Genomic DNA, 23,525 nt, shown 5'->3' with positions numbered 1-23,525 from the left:
AGTGATTTCTCTAAATATGTTAATCTAGCATGACAGTTCTTGAAACCTTTTAAACATGACAATACTGATATGAATGTGCATACAATTTACTGAAACTGAAGGACATCTTAAACCATGAACTAGTTCCACACTGGAAAACAAAAGAATATCAGTTGGAAGCTAAACAGATAAGGAAAAATCAGAGAAAGAAAGTAAATTTGATGCAAGTACAAAATCCCTCTATGTAGTGTCTTTGAGGTTGATCAGCATTCCCATTTCAGGGTAAAGGAGTGTCACTTTGGACATCACCAGGGACAGAATTGCCTTTTTTTTTTTTTTATGAGACAGAATCTCACTCTGTTGCCCAGGCTAGAGTGTCGTGGCATCAGTCTAAGCTCACAGCAACCTCAAACTCCTGGGCTCAAGCGATCCTTCTGCCTCAGCCTCCCAAGTAGCTGCAACTACAGGCATGTGCTACCATGCCCGGTTAATTTTTTCTATATGTATTTTTAGCTGTCCATATGATTTCTATTTTTATTAGAAACGGAGTCTCGCTCTTGCTCAGGCTGGTCTCAAACTCCTGACCTTGAGCGATTCTCCCACCTCGGCCTCCCAGAGTGCTAGGATTACAGGCGTGAGCCACCACACCCGGCCTAGAATTGCCTTTTTTAAAAAATAAAATATATATATCAGGAATCAAGGTGTAAATATTATTGTCTCACTACTTTCCAGCTTTTCTTGGGCTAAACTTTTAGGATTCTTTTTCACACTCCCAGGAAATCCGAAGTCTTATATTCCTTATTTTCTCCTTAGACTAGAGTCTTATGGTCCTGGAAATGTACCACTGTGAATTGTGATGACTTATTTAGATATTTTTATGTTCAAATACGTGAATGGTTTCATAATTAGGGGAAAAAAGATTGGCTATTTCTTTTTGAAATATTGATCCTTAACTTAAAAGTAAAACATTATTTTAGTGGGGAACTTAATGAGTTTTTGGGGCAGGCACAAGGCCAGGAGCTTTTACAAGCGCTTTTACTAACTGTGATGAAAGCAGCTTCTCTCACCCTTCTCTCAGCTCTCTTGACAAACAAGTCCATTAAAAAGGTTTGAGAATGATGTTCGTTCTTGATTCTCAAATTTGTATGTTAAATGTGGTATTGTGAAGTCTATTAATATATTAAAAAGGTACTGTGTTTTGTTTTATTTTGTTTTTCAGATGATGATATTAGCAATGTAACAGTCTGGTATTCCCTTGAGATCCATAGCACTCCTTCACTACCCACAAACATTATTGAAATGGAGTGTACTGCTCTGGTAAGCATCCATTAAATGTTCATAGACTCTGTCATTTTGCCAACATGACTTTTGTTGGATCCTAAATCACTGTCCTTACAAGCATCCATATCAAATGAGCATATTAAGATAAATTATTCAATCATAGCAATTTTATTTTTAAATCTAGTACTATGGACCTTAAATGCTTTTGGAAAACATCTTTAGTTATATAGCATCTTACAGTGACTGCACTGATTAGCATGTTTTCAAGAGTTACTAAAACAACCTTAACCTTAGCCTTCATGCTTGTTCTCACATATATGAACCAAACAGGATTGTGAAAGATCTCTGCACTCTTTCAGCATTGATTCTTCCTGGTTTCTACAATAGGCCTTTCACTTGGAAACACATCTGAAGCAACTGGCATACATTTGGGGTTTTAAGTAATAGTGACTAAGAATAGGATTGTCTTATGTGAATTATTAAAGTATTACTAAATCCATATCCAAGATTATTTAATAAAGTCAAATATTGAGAATTTTAGTTTAAATGAAACATGAGGACTATATAAATTGCTATTAATGTTTTAATTAGATGTAATTGCCTTATTGTTAGTACTCAAATGTTTAAATTGATAATAGTCAAATGTTATTTTCATTTTTAAATATGCAGATAGATTTATTCATAAAATTGATTATTTAGAATTTTGAACTTTGGCTGCAATAAATAGAAAGTAAGAAAATATTTAAAATAATTCTATAAGTTCATTAGTTACCTACCTGGTTTATGGGTAAATCTCCACTTAGGCATAGAAAATGGATGGTTAAAATATTGAAATGCATTCAAGTCTAGACTGAAAAAACATTATCTTCTAAAATTATTTAATATGATGATGGTAGGATCATTTCACTCAATGAAATGTCCTATTTCTATGACCTGGCTATCATTGCAGCTTAAAATCTTTCATAAAGATTATTTTTAGATAATATAACTTTAATTACATAACCTCTTATTATGGAAAGTGATTACTGAATTAAAATTTATATGTTTATCAGGACATAGGAGGAAAAACATTTAGAAATGGGTCTTGAAGAAATTGGGAGCATGAGGCAGCACCTCAGAAATGGGGACACTGTCTTTATTAACTATATGTTTAATATAGGAATAGAGATGAGTTGAGCTATGCAACACAAACTAGCAGAAATAGATGCAATTCTAAAATCACTTATAGATAAACAACTGTTCAATCTTCTCATTAAACGGTTCATGAGGGGGTGAAGTGATCTGGTTAATACAGCAAACTATTATCCAGCTACACCTGATGAGGAAAACCTAGCACTAACTCGTATGGAAACCATGTAATTTAGAGTACATTTGTTGCCAGCTTCCTTGCCCATGGCCCAGATAGAGGCCAATATACTGAGACAGCAGGAGTTGCAGCAGAGAAAGAGTTTAATATTGTAAAGCACTGAGTGAGGAGATGGGAGAAATTTCTCAAATCTGTCTCCTCATGAATTTGGGAGCCAAGATTTTGGGGCTAGGGAATTGGGTCTGCTGATTGGCTGGGGATGAACTCATAGGGTTGGGAAGCAAAAATTATCTTCTTGGCTGAGACAGTTCCTGGGTAGAGGGTGGTAAGACCTGCTGGATCAGTTCCTGTGCATGGCCACTGGTCAGGTTGACTGTCAGTTGGTTGCCCCCAAATGCAGAGTCTGGAAGTTATCTCAAAGCCAGTCTTAGGTTTTACAATAGCGATGTTATCTATAGAAGTGATTGAGGAAGTCACCAATCTTGCCCCTATCAAGGATATGTGATACTTAAGCAGTAAGCAGTTACAGCAATAGGCAAATTAGGAAACCATGGCTGGTTAACTTTTAGCTATGTCTATACTTTTGTTGAAATCAGACTTTTATCACAATTGCTGTCTTATGGCTTTATATTATTTTAATATAGGCAGTATCACATTTGTGGGCAAGTTCAAATTTTATATAATTAATTAAAGTCTATCTGAAACGCATATCTCACCCTGGAAATTTTGAAAGGGGAAGTTATGACTACTTTGAGATATCTCTATATTCCTAAGTGAAAAAGTGTTCAGGGTGGAAAGGAAGGAGTCAGGTAAGAAAATCATAACTCCCTATGCCTTCTTATGTAGGTCTTCAAGTCACGAGTATATTAATTAGTTCAAATAGACATCACAACTATCTGAAACATCATTACTCCAATGCAAGGTCAGAAAACATGCCAAAGTAACAGTGAACAATATTTTGGAAACTCTCTCACTAGGAGCTATCCCTTTCTCTGCCTTCTTCCATAAATTCATGTGAAGAGGAAATGACTGAATGTGACATTGGATTCACTCCTGGAACTCTAAACACTTGACAAGCAAAAAAAAAAAGAAAAAAAGAAAAAAACAAACAAACAGGCAAATAGCCACTCATTGTATCAAGAATTACTGTATACTGGTTCTTTAAAATATGTCTGCTATATCTAAGCACTGTTTTCTTGTGACAAATACTTTTGAAAATGGCTTGCCTACATGCTAATCCAGAATAACCATTTTAATAATATATGCAAACATACATACCTATATACATGTGTGTATGTATGTGTATATATATATATATATTTAGAGAGAGAGAATGAATCTTAAACAATTAAGCAGAAAGGTACTTTCTAGGGATGTGCCCCTGCAATTAAATATATTTCTACTTGCCAAAGCTTTTTTTTTTTTTTTTTTTTTGTAGTTTTTCTTTTTCCCCTTAAGGGTATGGGATATGTCTGAATACAAATGAATGAATTCATAGGATTTTCCAGTGATTTCTGGATTTTTCACAACTCCTAGGTGCCTATTAAAACATTCTTGGCCGGGCACGGTGATTCACGCCTGTAATCCTAGCAGTCTGGGAGGCCGAGACAGGCAGATCATTTGAGCTCAGGAGTTCGAGACCAGCCTGAGCAAGAGCAAGACCCCGTCTCTACTAAAAAAAAAAAATAGAAAGAAATTAGCTGGACAACTAAAAATATATAGAAAAAATTAGCCGGGCATGGTGGCGCATGCCTATAGTCCCAGCTACTCGGGAGGCTGAGGCAGAAGGATCACTTGAGCCCAGGAGTTTGAGGTTGCTGTGAGCTAGGCTGACGCCACGGCACTCTAGCCCCAGCAACAGAGTGAGACTCTGTCTCAAAAAAATAAAAAAAACATTCTCAACCCACAACTCCCCCAACCTAACATGAGCAACACATTTTGATTGCACTTCTGCATTCTGTATACTTCAGGTTAGATGGTGGAGTATTGAGGATGGGGGCATAATGAGGCATGACTTCTGTAGATACAGTGTTGTGCAGACAGCAGTAGCAGAGGAATGACAATGGCTATTCTAAAGGCAGCTGTCTACCTTGTTCCTGAGTTCTGACCTACTGGGACTGACTTTTCAATTTAGGAAAATTATTTAGACAGATTATAGTTATCACTTTGTCCGAATTACACGGTGCTTTCAAAATACCGGTTAGTTCAGGTTATTTACTGACTTGATAATGTTTTTAAATTGAATAAAATTAAAGTTGAAGATTTCTTCAATAATATTCCTTACCTAAATTAACATTAGTGTGTGTTTTGGACCTCAGAAATAATCCTTTTATAATGAATTCATGATTATCTTCTGAAAGAGGATATAGTGAAAATTTTTCCTGCTAATGCATATTGAATTGTCATTGACTCGATTAAGCTTTTATGGGCAAAAACATAATCTTTATTTACTCTGACCTAGTGGGAAATGATGAAGTTTTCAGTACACTCAGTGAATTAAAGTTTTCCTCTTGGAGTAGGTGTGAATGGCAACCTAATGACAAAGTTAACCAATGTCAAAGTGATAACATGATAAAGTCTTTCTCCCATCTGATACTGTTGTCTTCACCCAATAACGCTCAAGTAAGAAGGCAGCCTGGATTAACTTGAGATTTTCAACCTCCCTGAGTCGTATTTTCACATAGCAGCTTTATTATTTAGTTAGAAGTTGTGATTATCCAGAATAGCAGACATATTAATAATTAGATTTATATACAAACACTAAATCTTCTCATAAATTGCACATTTTATTCTTTAACTAATATTTATTGAATGTCTCTGATATCTCTGGCACTGTTCTAGATAATGAGGAACAGTGATGAACAATTTAAGCAAGGAGCCTATTTTGTATGGAGCTAACATTCTAGTAGAGTTAGAAAACAAACAAAATAGTTGACATGGGATATGTCCTCAGAAGTTTTCCTTTTGTCCTGGATTTTCAAATAAAATCACAAACCTGAGAACCATTGAAAACTCTTTTTTTCTTTTTTTTTTTTCCTCTGGTTATGAAAGGCATTGCCATGCCATTTATTTAAGACTCTCTAAATATATTTTTAGTGTATATCTCATTGATATAGCAGATAAGTCTCAGATTTGTGGTAACGTAACACAATTAAAGTGTGTGTGTGTGTTCCTTGTTCGTGGGCAGTGTCTTGCATGTTGTGATTCAGGGAGCCAGGCTCCTTCCATCTTGTGATTCCTTCCTTCATCTTTTAGGAATCCTGTGTATAATTGGAAAAAGAGAAAACAGAGAGGATTTCTTAATCACCTTGACAAAGAGATGACACATCACTTCCACTCACATACAAATGGAGAGAACTAGTGACACAGCTATGGCCGGGTGCAAGAGGGTCTGGGAAATGTAATCTCTAGTTGGACAGCTGCTGCCCAGTGATATCTTCATACTAGGAAGGGGAAGCACGGAATTTTAGTGCAGAGATAATGTTTCTGGCACATCCAGGGAGATAAGAAATCTTCAGCCTATCACACATTTCCAGCCCGTATATGTGATGGCCTGAACACAAAGACAGTGGAGGTGTCTTCTTTGAGGAGAGGAAGCTGACAGTTTAATGTCCCTGGCTTCTGGTGAGTTTCTGCCAACAGAATGGACCACAGAAAGAGGGAAATGGCTAGAGAGAGTGCAAGATGCATTTCACTGGCATGAAACAAGACCTCCTGGGTCAAAGTGGATTCAACTTCATGGAAGGAGGCCGAGTTTGGGCTGATTTGAAAGGACCTAGCTCAAAATACATTCTTCTAGAGTGAGAAGACCCCAGGAGAAAGAGTCTACATGGGGCAGTGCGAGATAGAGGAAGAGAGAAGGAACCTAGTAAGTCATCTGGAGAAGATCAACCAGCATCAATTAAGTAAATACCTTTTGTTCTTTTACCTGTCATCCTGCCTCATCCTGCAACCTGAAGAAGCCATATTCCATGATCACAGGAAGAGATGAAGTTGGAGAAAGGGGTTGAAAAGAACAGCGGTCTGCCTGAGTGTGAGATGGGGTGCCAGAGAGGGAGGGTCAGGAGAAGCCTTCAATTGCATGTGAGAGGAAAGTGTTGATTGATTTTGGATTTCTGTAAATACTTCAAAATGAGACTCTTCTGGCATTGGGAACCACCCTGAGATAGCAACAGGCATGGAGAAAGGCAGATCCTTCACTGGTCTGGACAGCAGTAGTGGAGAAAATAAACTTTTCAGATTGCACTCCACCAAATTTAGTTCATCCAGTGTACCTGTTATGGTGACAATAGGCGACTGAGATAAATTTAGACAGTAATAATGCTATGAACAAAAATAGTCTAGAGTAATACTGAGGTGGGCTTGAAACTGGGGCAGTGCACCCAGCTGGAAACACTAGCAAATGCACAAGTCCTCCAGACAGAATGAGCTTGGTGGAAAGGGACCCAGCAGGAAGGAGCCCAGGTGGTCCAGGAGAAGAGAAAAGGCTTGGGAGGCTGGAGTTCAGACATAAAATGTTGCAGGGGGCAGAGGGGTGGTGACTTGTGATCAGAGCTGTCGGCGGGGCTAGATTTAACAGGGTCTCCAAGGTAAGAGGAGAGATTTTAGCCCACATGGAGTTTAGCCACTAGGGAGTGTAAAGAAGGAAATGAATGACCTGATATAATTTATGTTTTTAAACCTCTCAAAATGTTCCTTCTATTGTAAGAAAATAAATATATAAATTGTATATAAATACTAAGAATATTTTATATTTGTTTTAAAATATATGTAGGTATCCACATTGCCTCTGAAAATATTTATAACTTGCAAAATTCAATACACCTGTTTATACATATTTTAAAATAGTATTCCAATCTTCTATGAGTATTTGCATTTTTCATTATTCTAAATTCCAGCATCTTGTGAATGTCCTTCCTATTTTAAAATCGTTACTTATGTCACAGGATTAAATATGCAAAAGTTAATCCTTTTACAAAGGAATCTGAGAAATTCAAGCAATTTCTTTAAACAGCCTTTAGCTGGCTACAATATTCCTTAAGTACAAGCAAGAGAAAAATATAGGATACCTTATAAAGGAATGCTACCCACTGTTGAATCTAAAAGAGTCCATGTGAATATGAAAGACAGCTTTAGAAGTCACCATGTGCAGTGATTACTATTTTACTTGTGTTTCAAAAAAAAAGTCAAAACTGATTTATGTTTAATTTTAAACACAATTTAACCTTAAAAGCCTGCTCATCAAAGTGGAGGAATATGCCATGTGGAAGACAGAAACTAGCCAAATATTTCAATATTTTTAATACATATTCACAGAGATTGAACTGACTTTGTACTTCTTGTTAAATATGGGTCATTTATCATAAAATGGAATGGAGAGGTGGCATGACACCTTGGACAACAAGACAGTTAATCATTTTTGTAGATGTAATTTTCCTTATCTGTTTTATTTTTTTATATTACTTGCTCAAAATCTTTATGAGTTTCTGGAATTGGATAGATAACATAAGGGAGGTATTCCAAGAATAAACTTAAAAGTTTTGATGATTTCATAAAATGATGGATGATAAAAATTTCTTCTCTTTAACTTACTGAACATATCGAATAATTAAAAAATATCTAATTTTATGGACTTAAGAAGTATTGATATTTAAAATATTAATCTTACCATTATTTTCAAGGTATCATTTAGGGATTTTTATCTATTTAAACTTGAAAGAAAATAATATTCAAACCATAATGAAATGTAGAAATTATTTTTATAACATTCTAGTTAAATTTGAAATATTTTCTATAATACTAGAAATACAGCACAGTTAATTGGACACTTAAAGCTTTTGACTATAATGAAACATTCATTTCTATTGAGTCTTGCTATTTTCAAGACTCCAGGGAATTAGATTCCAGGGATTTCCAAGAGACTGCAGTGCTGGTAGTGGTAAGCATTCGCTGATTGCTGTCTGGAAGGCTGCTCTATGAAAGATTTTGAGGATGTGTTTGGATCTACTGGATAAAAGTGAATTGATCAGTTGGTGATATTTGCCCTGGAAGTGGCAAGGATGCCAAGGAGGAGCAGTCACATAAGTGCCCTGTAGCTGCCATCTTCATTTTCTACTCTTAAATTTGGCCAACCTTAGAATGTTACGACACCTTTGTAACATGAGGGCATGCTCCTGTGAAATGGGCTCTAGTTCACAGGGAAATTTTGTTTTATTTTGTGTTCAAGGCTTATATGTGATGATAAGATCTAAGGGAGTTCTTGTTCCAGTATTTTATTCCTGTTTAGACCAGGGTCTAAATGTCTAATAGGTAGATCTTAACCTGTGAATGGGTCAAAACTAGCATTATTTTTAAGAAATAGAATAGAAAAAATGGTAATAATAAGTATCAGAGAACATCACATGTGGTAAAAGCAGGGATTGTTTTGTGAAACTTTTGATGTGTACATGTGAACCAGATAATAATGTAAAATGAATTCTGGGTTGTGGTTAAAATATTTTGAAAATCAGTGGTTTAGATCCCAGCGTTTTTATTTCTGTGAAAAAGCTGTAGCATTTTCTTGAACTGACACTTACCTTCTCTGAAAAATACCAGGAGAAATGTGTAGGCCAAAATGCCTCATTTCAATTTTTTGTCTTAAGCCCTTGGCAAAGTTTCTAGATTAACATATAGTTGATGGTATTTGTTATGCTGGCTTATTATTTTGCTTTGGTTGTTGATTTGTTTGTCCATTGCAAACTTCTTTGTAGGCCAAGTACTATACCAACTTTATAAAATACGCCAGGTTGCCTAGGAAATTAGTCATTGTTCAGTATTTTACATTTAATGTATTTTTCTTCTTTATAATTGTGAGCATTAAATATTTTGTTTTAGAAATTTAGATGACTATTGTAAGAATCAATGATTCTAGTATCTACTAAAACTATTGTAGATGGCTATGTTCCAGTGCATTTATAATCAAAAGTGATTTCTAATAAATTATATCGCTCTAATCTAATTGTTAATTTGTATACATCCTTGATTTCCATCTTTCCTCACCAGATGTTGTTTACCACACAAAATGCTGTTTCCATTCCTCTAAAATGTAGCATCTACCCACTCATTTATTTATTGCAGAGGTGATGAAGCAAATGTTCTATGAGGTAGATACTCTGAAACAGCCATGGACAAAGCTGTGATGTCTTTCTTGCAGATGTGTCCCACCAGCCTAATATTAAAGTTTTCTTGTCACCCCTCTGTAATATGACTAAATTTCAAAATAGCTCCATGTCCTAAAGTATATCCATCACCAAGCTTGATTTATGACTGAAATGTTCAATATTTTCCATTTCTTTAGGTTAAGACATTTAGGCAACTGGTCTTTGTTAAAAATTGAAATATGTCCTGTCTACTTATTATCTTTACTACATTTGCTTCAGTTAAAGTCTTTTGATATAGTGGAGATCATGGCTGTAATGGAATGAAATGTAAGTTATTAGCCAGGTTGAGTCAGGGTGAGGATCAGGAAATGTTTTGCAATGTGAAGAGTGGGGCTAAGTGATGGAACTTGGGAGGCAGGACAGGAGAAACAGGAATGGAAGGAAGAAGTCTAAACAGAAAGGTAGATTTCTTAATTTGACTGCTTAGTTTAGGTTGTCCCTACTACTTAATGCTAATGTACAGTGCTAAAGTGTATCCTTTGGACAGCAGCAGCATCATGTGGGATCCATCACGAAATATAAATTTAAGACCCTGTCCCAGATCTACCAAATCAGAATCTCTGGGATGGCAAGAGAGGGAGGGCATGAATCTGTGTTTTAGCCGACTCTTCAGGTGATTCTTATGTGTGATAAAGTTTGGGTACCATGGTTAAACACCAAAAATAGTAATAACAGTACTGTTGAAAAATATATTTTAAATGTAAATTACAAATAGTTTTCTTTGCATTTGGTTACATGTATCTCTGTGTAGTATTTGCTGTTGAAAAAAAAATGTTACCATTTACCAAGACTAATCAAGTGAAATATATAAGGGATTAAAACTGGTGAGATATATACAATAATGAATCAAGGGGAAAAAAAACAAATGGCCTTATACTATATAATAATTTTCTTTATGTTTTCTTCCATAGCACAATGACTCATTGCTGACACTAAAAGCTGATTATATTTTTGTTCTATAATTCTAGGACACCATTTGCATTGACATACCTCTCTCTAATCCAAAAGATAGAGTTATTAACTTAGATGTAGAATTCACAAGTCCTGCACTTGATGGATACAAGACAGTTACGCTGAATCCACTAGAATCTACCAATTATGTTACATGGTATTCTCCAGCAACTACAGGCTATAAAAATGAAAGGTATGGTTTAAGCATGGCATTATATTTCATTGTTGATCCTTAGAAATTAAGCTTTTAAAATTAATTTTTTTCTTTGGCTATAATTATAATTGCACTTGCTCATAGTTTTAGCTTTTTAAAAATACTATTCCCTGATAAAATATAGCTATTTAGAGTTAGCTTTTGTTTGATGTAGTGCAAAAATATTATTTATTTGAATATCAGATTAAATAATTCCTAAATTTCTCACTTTACCTTGCCTTTCACTTCACTTTTTACTAAGCAAATCATTATGGTTGCAAAACTCAAACCAAATAAAAACAATTCCACTAGGACTGGGGATTAAACTTTCAATTTCCTTGATGAAAATTAATTTATGTATTTTGCTTCTAAATTAAATAAAAATCATTCACTTGGATATAGAGAAAATTAAAGTAAGGATGTTGTACTATGCTGAAAATGTACACACACACACACAAAAATATTAGGGTAATGACAAGTGTTCTTATAAAATAATTTTGAAAACCTTTCTTTGCAATATATATTCTTATACATGCACACACAAAAACATAGTCTCTATGTTCGTAATTAACTCAATAACTTATTAAAATTATTTTATTTCCAAAGTAATATTCAATTTATTTATTATAATTTTAAAGACTATAATTGACTTAGTATTTGTGTGTACAATACATTCCATTATTATACTCCATGCAAATGTCCTTTGCTAGTTTATGTGCTGTTTCAGAGTTAGTATATTTCTTTGTTTAAAATTAATTTATTTTAATAGACAAATAAAATTGTATCTATTTATGGTGTACAACATGATGTTTTTAATTAAGTATACAGTGTGGAATGGCTAAATAAAGCTAATTAATGTACACATTATCTCATATACTTATTATTTGTGGTGAGGACACTTAAAATCTACTCTCTCAGTGATTTTCAACATACAATACATTGTTGTTAACTATAGTAACCATGTCCTAAGATAAATCTCTTGAATTTATTCCTCCTGTCTAACTGAAATTTTGTATGCTTTGTCCAACCTCCGCATAATCTCTGTGCCACCTTCTCCCACCACCTCCACTAGCCCCTGGTAACCACCATTCTCCTCTCTGCTTCTGAGTTCAATTTTTTTTAATTCCACATATAAGTGAGGTCATATGGTATTTGTCTTTCTGTGCCTGCCTTATTTCATTTAGCAGAATGTCTTTCAGACTAATTCTTATTGGTCCTTCTAGCATACTATCCTGTAATAGAAACCAAGTAATTGTTATTTTAATGAATAGGTGAATAAATGAATATATCTGTGAAATTTTAAAGGATAAAAATATTATGATGTGAAGCATGAAAATAAGAACATAGTATATTATAAAAGATACTATTTTGATAGATTGCCATTAGAAATGTGGGCCAGTTTCATCACCTAATGTGTCTGTACAGGATTTGTGAGCACAGACTGAATCTTGAATTTCTTTATCAGCATATACCTTGTATTAAAAATCATAATCTTGGCTAATACTTTACTGCCTACTTCGTTATCATCATTGGGACTTGTATTTTATATATATGAACACAAAATTCTCACAGCAACTGTAAGAGGTAGGACTGATTCCTCCTATATTATAAATGATGAATTAATTTGAAGCTCAAAAAATTAAGCGACTTGTTCAAGCCTGCGCAAATAAAAGATAACAGAGCTGAACCAGCCCAGGTATACTTTTAGACTGCCACAAGCTGTCTCCCCTGGAGCTGAGAACATGCTGCTTATAAAGAAAGCTCACCAGAACTGCATGTCACCTTATAGCCTTCACATGAATATACACATGCATTCAACTCAACAAACTAAATTTGCCTTAATCTCAGTTAAAAAGCAGAACTTTTCCTGGTATAGCTCCTGTAAGACATTTAAAATACTCATGTTTAAACATTTTCATTGATTAAACAGGCATTTACTAAACAGATATTAATGACAGCAACACTGTTTTCTTGAGTAATGAAGTGATTTTCTTACCAAAAAATGAAAAATTTAAAAATATATCTACAATAAAGGTAGAATATGTCACAGAGTAGTTGTTGAATTGTTGAAATCAACTATTTATACCCATTTGTGATACATTTATTTCTGCCAAATTTATTATATAAATTAAAACTGCTGACAAGATTTTGTATCTTTCTCTCTAACAGCATTATTTTTCAGCCTGAAATGGCTGAAGAGTTCTGGTATTTACTGAAATTAACTGTCGAATTACCAAAAGCAACCACAATGCCAGAAATACAGTGTGACCTGGGCAAGTAAGTTCTACTAATAGATAAAATTATTTTATGCAAGAAAATATTAATCTCTAAGTGTTGTTATAATGCCTTTAATCTTTTAAAAATAAGAAATAAATATATTTCTAGTAATTAATTTTCTTTTCCACAGAAGGTTTTATAGGTAAACTACCCTGCAGAAAACTTGTCAAAGTAAAACAAATCAGGACTTAGTAAGGAAAGGCTTTTTTTTTTTTTTTTTTTTTGAGACAGAGTCTCACTCTGTTGCCCGGGCTAGAGTGAGTGCCGTGGCGTCAGCCTAGCTCACAGCAACCTCAAACTCCTGGGCTTAAGCGATCCTACTGCCTCAGCCTCCCGAGTAGCTGGGACTACAGGCATGCGCCACCATGCCCAGCTAATTTTTTTTTCTATATATATTTTTAGCTGTCCATATAATTTCTTTCTATTTTTAGTAGAGACGGGGTCTCGCTCTTGCTCAGGCTGGTCTCGAACTCCTGACCTCGAGCGATCCACCCGCCTCGGCCTCCCAGAGTGCTAGGATTACAGGCGTGAGCCACCACGCCCGGCCTAGGAAAGGCTTTTATTCATAAGGATTATTGCAAGGGAGAAAAAGGGACCATTGCAGTAGGGAGAATGCTCCCATCTCAGAAATCTACAAGGGTCACAAAATCAACTGGAAAAGGTTTTCCTTTTATAAGATACAAGAGGGACAAGGAGGGGCAAGCAGATACAAACAGAATCTTTGGAAGGAAAACGGGACAAGCAAAAGAAAATGATAGTGGAGTCTAACAAGAGAAGGGCCTCATTGTGCTTTGCTGATTCCTAGGAGAAGCTGAGATGGGGAGCATGTTACTTTGTGTGTGTGTGCTTGCTTAGGCTTGGGGACAAGCAGAGTTCAGAAGCTGGTAGGAAAGAGACAAGCATGAGGACAGTTTGGTCAAGGCAAAGCAGATGATAAGCAATGGGCAACTGTGAACAATTGGTCACTTGGTTAATACCATGTTCCCTTGGGATATGACTATTCATATTTAGGTGGTTAAATTCCTATTATATATGTCTAGCACCAAGTTTGGTGCCGGTAAATAGGGATAAACAAGTCATAATTCCTTCTTAAAGACTATATGCTCTAATGGACAAATCAGTGCTTTTTAGTTAATTTCTCTCCCTCAGCACACCAAAAGAGTGTTGAATTCTTCCACTGCCAGATCTTAAGCTAAAACATCACTAAAGTGACTCATTAAGGAAGTGTTTCCAGAGAAATCAGTAGGAGAATAGGGGAAGCAGGTTAAGAAAAGGGAAGAAGGTAAGCATGGGTGTGATTGCAAGTACAGTCCCAGCCTGCCTTATCCTGCAGAGAGGTCTGGAGTATAAATTATGTCTCAGTGTGTGGTCTCCCTTGAAGCAAAGGAACTGGGCTTTTGAACTCTCATTCTAGTTCCTATTAGCTTCCTTGAGACAAGGCATAAACTCCCAGGCACTTCTGTTCTCTGCTGGGTTGAGGAGGCTCCAGGATCCAAAAACAATCATTTGAAGGTATCAGATGAGAGATTAACAGCAAGCATGCAGAAATTAGGGGATGAGGCAGAGAGCTGGTAAGAGATCTAGGGGAAATGGATGGGCCACCAGCAGTGTCTGCTTCAACAAGTTATTTACAGACTTATTTCTAGTTTTATATTTTTCTCTTGTTTTAAAATATATTAACATATGAAAAATATATATATTAATGTTATAAATAAATCTAAGACAGCTAAGTGAAAGTTTTTGCCTCAGTCTTACAATCATTTTTTTCATTTCACAAAATATGCTAGCTTTTTCTTTTTAAGTTCTCTTGCTGTTTTTGAACATGTTTTTAAAATTTAATTTTTTTCAAAGTCATACTTATATATAGCTAAAAGTCACATAATACTAAAAGATACTTCATAATAAATATTTTCTTAAAACTAGCTTATCCTGGATGATTATCCTCTTTGGAAGTTCGTAAACTCTTTAATTGCATCCAGTGTCCTTAAAATTCATAATGATATGTCTTGCTGTGGCTCTATTTTCATACACTTTTCTGGGTCATTGGGGGGATTCTTTCGATATGGAAACTTATAACTATCAGTTTTTGGAATCTTCTTGAATTATGCCATCTTTCTATTTTTTCTCTTCTATCTTCCTACATCTACGTTTTAGATTTAAAGCTTGAGGGCTGATTTTGAAATTTTCTGACTTTTTTGCCCTTTTACCCCCAAAATGTTTGTCTTTTTCCATTCAGGCAGAACTACTCAATTTTATCTCCCGATCCTTCTATTGAGTTTTGATGCCTGCTATCAACATCTAAGACCATTTTGCTGTTATTGTTGTTGCTCTTTGGATGTTTCTTCTGTTTTCTGTTTTTAGTTTAGTTTTTTAATATAACATTATGTTCTTATTTCACGTTTTAATAGTTTTCTCTCATCTCTCCTAAGATAGTAAAGGTCATTTTTAAAGGCCATGATCTTTGTCTTTATGGGTATATTTTGGTCTCTTTGTTTCCTATTAGAAACTTTCTCAGATGTTTGTTTTGCTCATTTTTAAGTGTGAGGCTCTAAAATGATAATCAGGAATTCTGACATTGTCGATGGGCCTCGTTGACCCATTCATGTTGCTATACATGCCATTCTTCATTCATATTCATTGCTGCAAAAAAAGATTCCTTTTTATTGTTGATGGGCTTTTGAGTTTTTTTCTAGGTTTGGTATATTATGAAAAATATGGCTTATTACATTGTATATGTCTCTTTTTGCACATTTGTTCTCATTTCTATTGGATAATAAATGTGGAAATGCAATATTTGTTGCATATTGTAAAGATTTGTTTAAATTTAGGGGATAATTACAAGAGTTATAAATTGGTTATACCTATTTGCACTCCCAATAGCCATCTATGAATTGTTTTTGTACCACATTCTCAGTAACAAAGGTATGTATGACTAATTTGAACCACTCTGGTGTGTGTGAAGTGCTATCTCATTGTATTTTAAATTTACATTTCCTTCATGACTAATGAAATTGAGTAATTTTTCATGCATTTAAAGATCATTTTGATGAAGTCTTTTTTGAAGTGCCTGTTCATATGTTTGACCATTTTTCAATTGGTTTGCTTGTATTTTCTTTTTTATAATAACGTAAAGATCTCTATATATTTTGGATACAAACCATTGTGAATTACGTATGTTGCAAATACCTTCTCTTATACTGCAGGTTATTTTTTAAATTTCTTAATGTCTTTCAATGAAAATAAATACTTAGTATTTGATCAACTTTTTGGTTTATCCATTTTTTTCCATATTCCAAGGTCATTAAGGTAGCCCCTGTCATTTCTAGAAAAATGTATAATTTATACCTGTTATATTTTGATTTACCATCTATCTGGAATAGATATCTGAGTGTGATGTGAGAGAAATATCAATTAGAGGTAGTATAAAAATTCAGGACCAAGGTGATAGCAGCTTGGACCAAAGTATTGACAGTGAGTTTGATGAGAAGTGCTCAACTTATAGTTTATTTTTGAAGGTAGAGCAAAATTTTCTAACTAATAATACTCAAGCTATAAGAGAAACAGAAGGGTATGCATGACACTAAGGTTATTTGTCTGAGCAACTAGAACATAAAAGTTGACATTAACTGAGACAGAGAAGACTGACTACCAAAAAAGCTGGTTTAAGGGTAGATATCAGGAGCTCAATTTTGGCCTGGTAAATTTGAGGTACATATTAGATATATAAATAATAAGTAGGAAGTTTGATAAAAGGCCTGTATTGCAGTGGAAATATATGCATTTAGTTGTTCCCAGTTTTGTATTTAGTGTAAGCTGAGAAAAGTGAAGTCAGTAGCAGGGCAATGCACTTGAACTTCTAAGTCAGAGACAGCCTTAATTATTATCCATGGTTTGCCTTACAGATTATTATTAATGAATCTCAGAATGATAGATAGTAGTCACTTAATAAATAATTGGTAAAATGAAGTTAATTTAATTTAGTTACCCCAGGAACTTTAACATATTAGAGGCATCTGTTGCTTTATGCATTTTATGGTAAGTGCTTTCTTCATGATATTTTCTCATCACCTGGATTCCACATAATCTTTTTAAAACTGTCTTTTAATTTTGAAAGAGTTTAAGACTAGCAAGAAGTTGAAAAAAACAGTACAGAGTTCCCATGTACCCTCTATTCTGAAACTAAAGTGACCTTTTTTTGTTTTGGTTTTTCATTGTTCAGACAGGTAATATTATTTTAATTTTCCTTTTGCTATTCTGTGTTAACAAGTTCAAAACAGTCTTGATTAAAACAAGAGTATCATGGCTATGGAGAAATATCGAACCCAAAGGGAAGATAGTAACATTTTAAATTTGTAAGAAATTTAATTTTGTTCCTAAATGGTACATGCATCAATAATCCTCAATATATGCATTTACAATCTACAATCTTCATCTCTAATATTGGCAAGACTGTCTATTAGATTCAATTCAAAAACATTTTCTGGATGAACAGTGAAACAAGCATCTCTTTACTTTATATTTTTCTCCTTGTTCCACTGGCAGTCAGTCATAAGCTACATACTGCTTTCTGCATCTTTTCCCATTTCAAATGCCATCAAGTTATATTAATCCTTTGCAATGAACTTGATTTTTTTTTTTAGCTTTTCAAAAGACTTTTAATAAAATGAAAAGGCAAGCCACAAACTGGTAGAAAACATTACAAAACATATAATTAATAATAATTATAAACTGTCCCTGTTTTTCACATGTTTTATTAGCAAATGTTTTGAAATAAAGTTCATTTTATTGTACAATTGCAACATGAGTTGACAGAACTTAAATTGTAATTTCTTTTTATTTTGTAAAACCATTGTTATATATATAATAGAAATATAAATAGGATTATATTATAAGTTATAATCATGAGTGTTTTAAGTACACATTTTGGACCAAAATATATTTTGATTTATTTTGTGTTGAGACTCTGTAGCTCAAGCTGGAATCACTCTTGAACTTCAGACTCAGGGCTCCATCTGCACAGTAGACATTCATTTAAATGTGCCACATACTCTATTTTCTCTCGGCAAAACTTCCTCATGTGGACTTTGTCTTATTTAACTTCCTTGCCACTCAACCAGCCATCCAAACTGTGGCTTTCAAAACTTTTTTGACTATAACCCACATTAAGAAGTCTATTTTATGTTGCAACCTAAAAGACACACACACACACACACACACACACACACTTGAAATGGGAGCATCATGAGCAATACTTATTCATACCATGTATGGTGAGCTCTTATGTTATCTATCCCATTCACTTTTTTCTCTGTATATTTCTGTTTTTTTTAGGAAAAATCCACATAATGTAAAATTAACCATTTTAAAGTATATGATTCAGTGGCATTCATACATTCTCACTGTTGTGCAGCCACACTTCTATCAAGTTCTGAAACGTTTTCATCATCAAAACAAGAAACCCCATATCCATTAATCAGTCACTACAGCTTGCTCCCTCCCCACAGACCCTGGCAAACACTAAATGGCTTTTGGTCTCTTTTGTCTAATGTAGATGTTACATAGAAATGGAGTCATGCATATGTGATCTTTTATGTCTGGCTTCCATTTTATTAGGTTATTAAATATGAAGTGTCCAATTTCAAATTAAAAGTTTAGTTTATTATATCTCAAACAAGAAGCAGGACAATTAATCAAAGTATGTGCCAAAACTATGGACACAGTTTTGCCATCTTAAAGGTAGCTTGCTTATGCTAGCAGCGAAGAAGCCTGGGGGTGAGTGGCAATGAAATCGTGAAAGGCATTTTCCACAGCTTGTTGAGAATTGAATATTTTTCCTTGCAAGAAGTGGTCCAAAGCCTGGGAGAAGTGGTAGTCAGTTGTTGTAAGGTCTGGCCAACATGGTGGATGACAGAGAGTTTCCTAGTCCAGCTTCTATAGCTTGAGGGATGTTGTGTTTTGCAACATGTGGTGTTGCAAGAGGATTGGCCTGTCTCTATTGACCAATCTCGGCTGCTTAATTGCAAGCATCCTCATCATTTCATCCAACTTGTTGCAGTGGACATCCGCTGTAATCTAATGAACAGGTTTTATGAATCTGTAGTGCATAATACCAGCACTGGACCACCAAACAGACACCATTGGCTTTTTTGATGAATATTCGGTTTTTGACTGTGTTTTGGCATTTCATCTTTATCCAACCATTGTGCGAACGCTTGCAATTGTCAAAAAAAAATCCATTTTTCATCCCACAAAATAATACAGTGTAGAAATAGTTCACCTTTATGTTGTGACAGCAAAGAAAGGCAAGCTTCGAGTCGATTTCTCTTCTGACGCTCGTTTAATTCATGCGGTACCCATCTATCCAGCTTCTTTACTTTGCCAATTTGTTTCAAATTTTCCAATATTGTTGGAATAGCAATGTCAAACGTTGCTGCTAATTCACATGTAGGTTGAGATGGATTTGCTTCCACAGCTTTCAGCTCATCATTATCCACCTTGGTCTCAGGTCACCCACATGGCTCATTTTCAAGATGAAAATCACCAAAACAGAACTTCTCCAACTATCAGTGTACTTTGCATTCATTAGCCACGCCCTTCCCAAATACTTTGTTGATATTTCGAGCTGTCTGAGCTGCATTGGTTCCACGAAGGAGCTCATATTCAAAAATAACAAGAATTTTTGACTTATCCATGGTTTCACAAAAATTGCTCTAAAAATTTTTTTTGAAAGATAATCACAAGCCAGAATGTGCATTTGAAAGAATGAGGATGTACCTTCACAATAAAAAAAAAAGCAAGAAATGTCAAAGTGAAATGTCAGAAATATCAACTGTCAAACTTAGTACTTAAGGAAATTGGACAATCCATACTTAATAACCTAATAAAATTTTATCCTGACTGCTGTTTACTGAATTAATTGGACAATTCACCAATTCACATGCCCTCTGGGTCCATATATAGGACCTCCTTCCCCTTGTCTCTTGCCCTTCCAAACACAGACTTTCACCAATTTCCATCTCTCCTCCCCTCCCAATACCTCTGGAAGCTCTTGCCTCCTTTATTCCTACTGCCACTCCCTTAGCTCAGGCCCTTCTTATCTCTTGCCTGGATTATCATACCACACTAATTATAACCAGGCTCTGTGCCTCCACTCTCTTCTCATTGCAGTTCATTTTCCAACCAGCTGCTAGGAAGGTTTTTCTAGCATAGATATATCTGAAAAACAAACAAACAAAAACTCAAGGCTACTTTATTGCCTTTAAAAAGAAATAAAAGTGTCTTAGCGTAGTATGTGAGGCCCTTCCTATTCTGCCCCCTAACTCGTTGCCCAACCTCATTCCAGCCACCACTAGTAAATCAGATAGCATGTCTTATTTATCTTTTCCACCCCAAGGGAAGTAAACTTGCTCTATAAGGAGCCTCAGTCAGTACTGATTTGAATCATAGGTTTCCTTACACATTAAAATAACTTTGTATATTAATGAAATGGGTTACATGGGTATGGATCTTAGTTCTTCCTCTGATTAACAAGAGCAACTATGATTCTTTCATTATAACTGGATGTGGATCCATTTTGGGAAAACTTTAAGTATTTTCTGTAAATTATATTTGAAAATAAACATAGACTGTTGCTAATTATTCTTTTAATTATTATATATTTTTTTCAATGTCTATGGAAGATCAAGTACCAAAAAACCTGGTGGTGAATGGAGATGAAAGTAAAAGGACTACTAGTAAGAATACATAAGATAATATAGGAGATCTATCCAGAAAGTATCCAGCCATGTAATATGAAAAATAAAGACATTTATTGAAGTTCATACAAGATACAAGAAACATTGTACATAGGACCATGAAGCCTCAGTCCCCTTCAAAGTAGGCACCTTGGGACCTCATACAGTTCTCCCACCGTCTCTTAACCTAACCTGTACACGTGCAACATTCTCAGATGATCTGCTTGTTGCAGGCCTTCTAGAATGTGGATCACTTTCAGCAGATTCTCGATCATCTTTGAAGCATTTATACCACACTTTTATTTGTACTGCACTCATTGTATCATCCGCGAAAACCTTCTGAATCACCCCAATAGCTTCCATAGAGGAATGTTCAAGCTTAACCCCCCAAATTTAATGCAGATTCGTTGCTCTACTTGCTCAGTCTTTTTGAATGCGACAGCCACACAGTACACATGGTCACTCAAAGGCATCAAGCACCCCACTGACTAGTACAATGAAGGCATCACTGTTCTCGCATCCACTCGCCTTGGCTGCCAGGTTACATCAACATCGCACTAACTGTTCTCATTATATTAATATTAATTAACAATGGCTGGATACTTTCTGGACAGCCCTCATATATTACCTAAAACACATTTGGCTTGAAAATCCTGTGTTTGATTAGGGTTTGAATACCCAAGAGTCTGTCAAAAATTAGCTTCTTAAGAGCTAAGAAAGTATCTTTAATTTTCTGAATTTTTGTTTTCTTGCCATGTGAAAACTATGTTGATTTTACTTTTATATGGCAAATGAGTTTCATTGCTTAATCAACATTGGGAAGTGAGAGACAGAGACTATTTAAAAAGCAATATGTCAAATCACAGATATCCAAAAAACATACTTCCTGAAAACAAGTATAAATGGAGCTAGTGCCTCACCATGTAAAATAATTAACCTGCCTCATCCTGAGATTTAAATGCTGATTCTATTTGAACTCAATTTCATAGATGTACATAAAATTTTAGAGAGATGATAAATTAAGTTTAATAAATCATGAACAACTTCTCTTTTTTCCCTTTTAATTTTTTATAGTAATTGTATGAGCCACATGTCAACCCAGTAAATATAAAAAGAAAAATTGATCATCTACATATTAATATATTTATGCATTATTTACTCATAACCAAATTTAAGGCATGTACCTGCAACTTGATTATTTAAACAATTGCAAGGGTGTCAGACATAAATGCTTTTCAAGTTCAATTAATCACAAGCTGTTTGAAAGTGATTTAGTCAAGAAAAAAGTTGAAATCTTGGGATTCTGAATTGAAACATAAATCACTAAATGTAGCTAAAACCCACAGAGTTTTGCATCAAATATGTGCATCAAATTTGTTTTCAGTGTTATTTGAATATTTTTTATTAACAGTACCATAGAAATCTAGTATGAAAATATTTTATTCATATTTTTCTGTGGTATTGCCTATGAGAAAACTTGGGAAATTGACTTTCTGCATAATATACAAAGCAGATGCTTACCAAAAAATGATGGGAAGTCTGTCGTGATTTTTAATATATTTTATTCATTACAATTAATGACATTTTGGTTATTTTCATTGATTTCTTTTTTCATGTGTCCTTGGTAAAAGAACAAATTCATGATTTACACTGTGTTGTTTAATCTGTAATATAGAATCGTAAAAATGATACATATATATAATATTCTCTTTAAGGTGAATCACTATATATATATTTGTATAATACTAAAAAATGGTTCTTTATTTGAATTAATAAACTGAATTGTGCTCAGCACATACTGCTAATTTTCCTCTGTCATAGGGCCATGACATTGTGAAAATTAATAATATATATGTAGTGATAATTTCATTTTTTATTACAGATTTGATACCTAAATATTTTAATCTCAATTATTTTAGATTGTAAGCTAGAGACAGTAAAGAAAGTGATAAGAAAAACTGTACATAGATAAAATTATTGTATTATAATGCTATACTTCAACATTACAGAAAGATAATGCAAGATCACAATTTGGATGTTGTAACATTAAAAACCATTAGAAATGATGGTTGATTGAGAATTATGAACCCTCTTGATTACTTTTTGCTTCAAGCATAAATACCCAGTCACATTTTTTTGGCATTAATCATCATCAGTTTGGATCTTGTTAATGTTATGGATGAAAACTTTGTGAATTTATGACTCTGTTATTACTTCTAGACTATGTTAACTTTTTTGGCTGGATTTAGTTATTATAAAACAATGAGTAAACATTTCTCTTAAAACTTAAATATATTCCAGTATCCAATACAGAATAATATTTTGTCTCAAAAATAAAATAGAATACCAAGGATTATTTAATTTAGCAAAATGTCATTAATTCACACAGGATTATTCTTATTATTAAACTCACAAAAGTCATTATATTAGTTTCCTATGGTGCCATAATGAGCACCATAAACTGGGTGGCTTAAGATAAAATAAATTTATTATCTCAGTTCTGGAGGCCAGATCCAAAATCAAGATGCCAACAGGAACATGCTCTTTCTGAAACCTGTATGGAAGAATTCCTCCCTGCCTCTTTTAGCTTCTGGTGCTGGCCAGCA

The 23,525-nt window shown here is 34.4% G+C and overlaps 1 protein-coding gene across 1 annotated transcript in view; it reads left to right on the top strand.

Moving 5' to 3' along the window:
• Positions 1-23,525, top strand: part of CFAP47 (cilia and flagella associated protein 47) — a 541,061-nt gene that overhangs the window by 279,974 nt on the left and 237,562 nt on the right. The window contains exons 52-54 of the mRNA XM_069464301.1: positions 1,199-1,296; positions 10,734-10,909; positions 13,079-13,186. Coding sequence (XP_069320402.1) covers positions 1,199-1,296; positions 10,734-10,909; positions 13,079-13,186 — 382 coding nt within the window. The remainder of the gene's footprint in view (positions 1-1,198; positions 1,297-10,733; positions 10,910-13,078; positions 13,187-23,525) is intronic.

This window comes from Eulemur rufifrons, chromosome 30 (assembly GCF_041146395.1).
Source record: "Eulemur rufifrons isolate Redbay chromosome 30, OSU_ERuf_1, whole genome shotgun sequence".
NCBI classification, from domain to species: Eukaryota; Metazoa; Chordata; class Mammalia; order Primates; family Lemuridae; genus Eulemur; species Eulemur rufifrons.
Note: the sequence above shows the minus strand (reverse complement) of the source record. Positions and strands in the feature narration are given on the sequence as shown.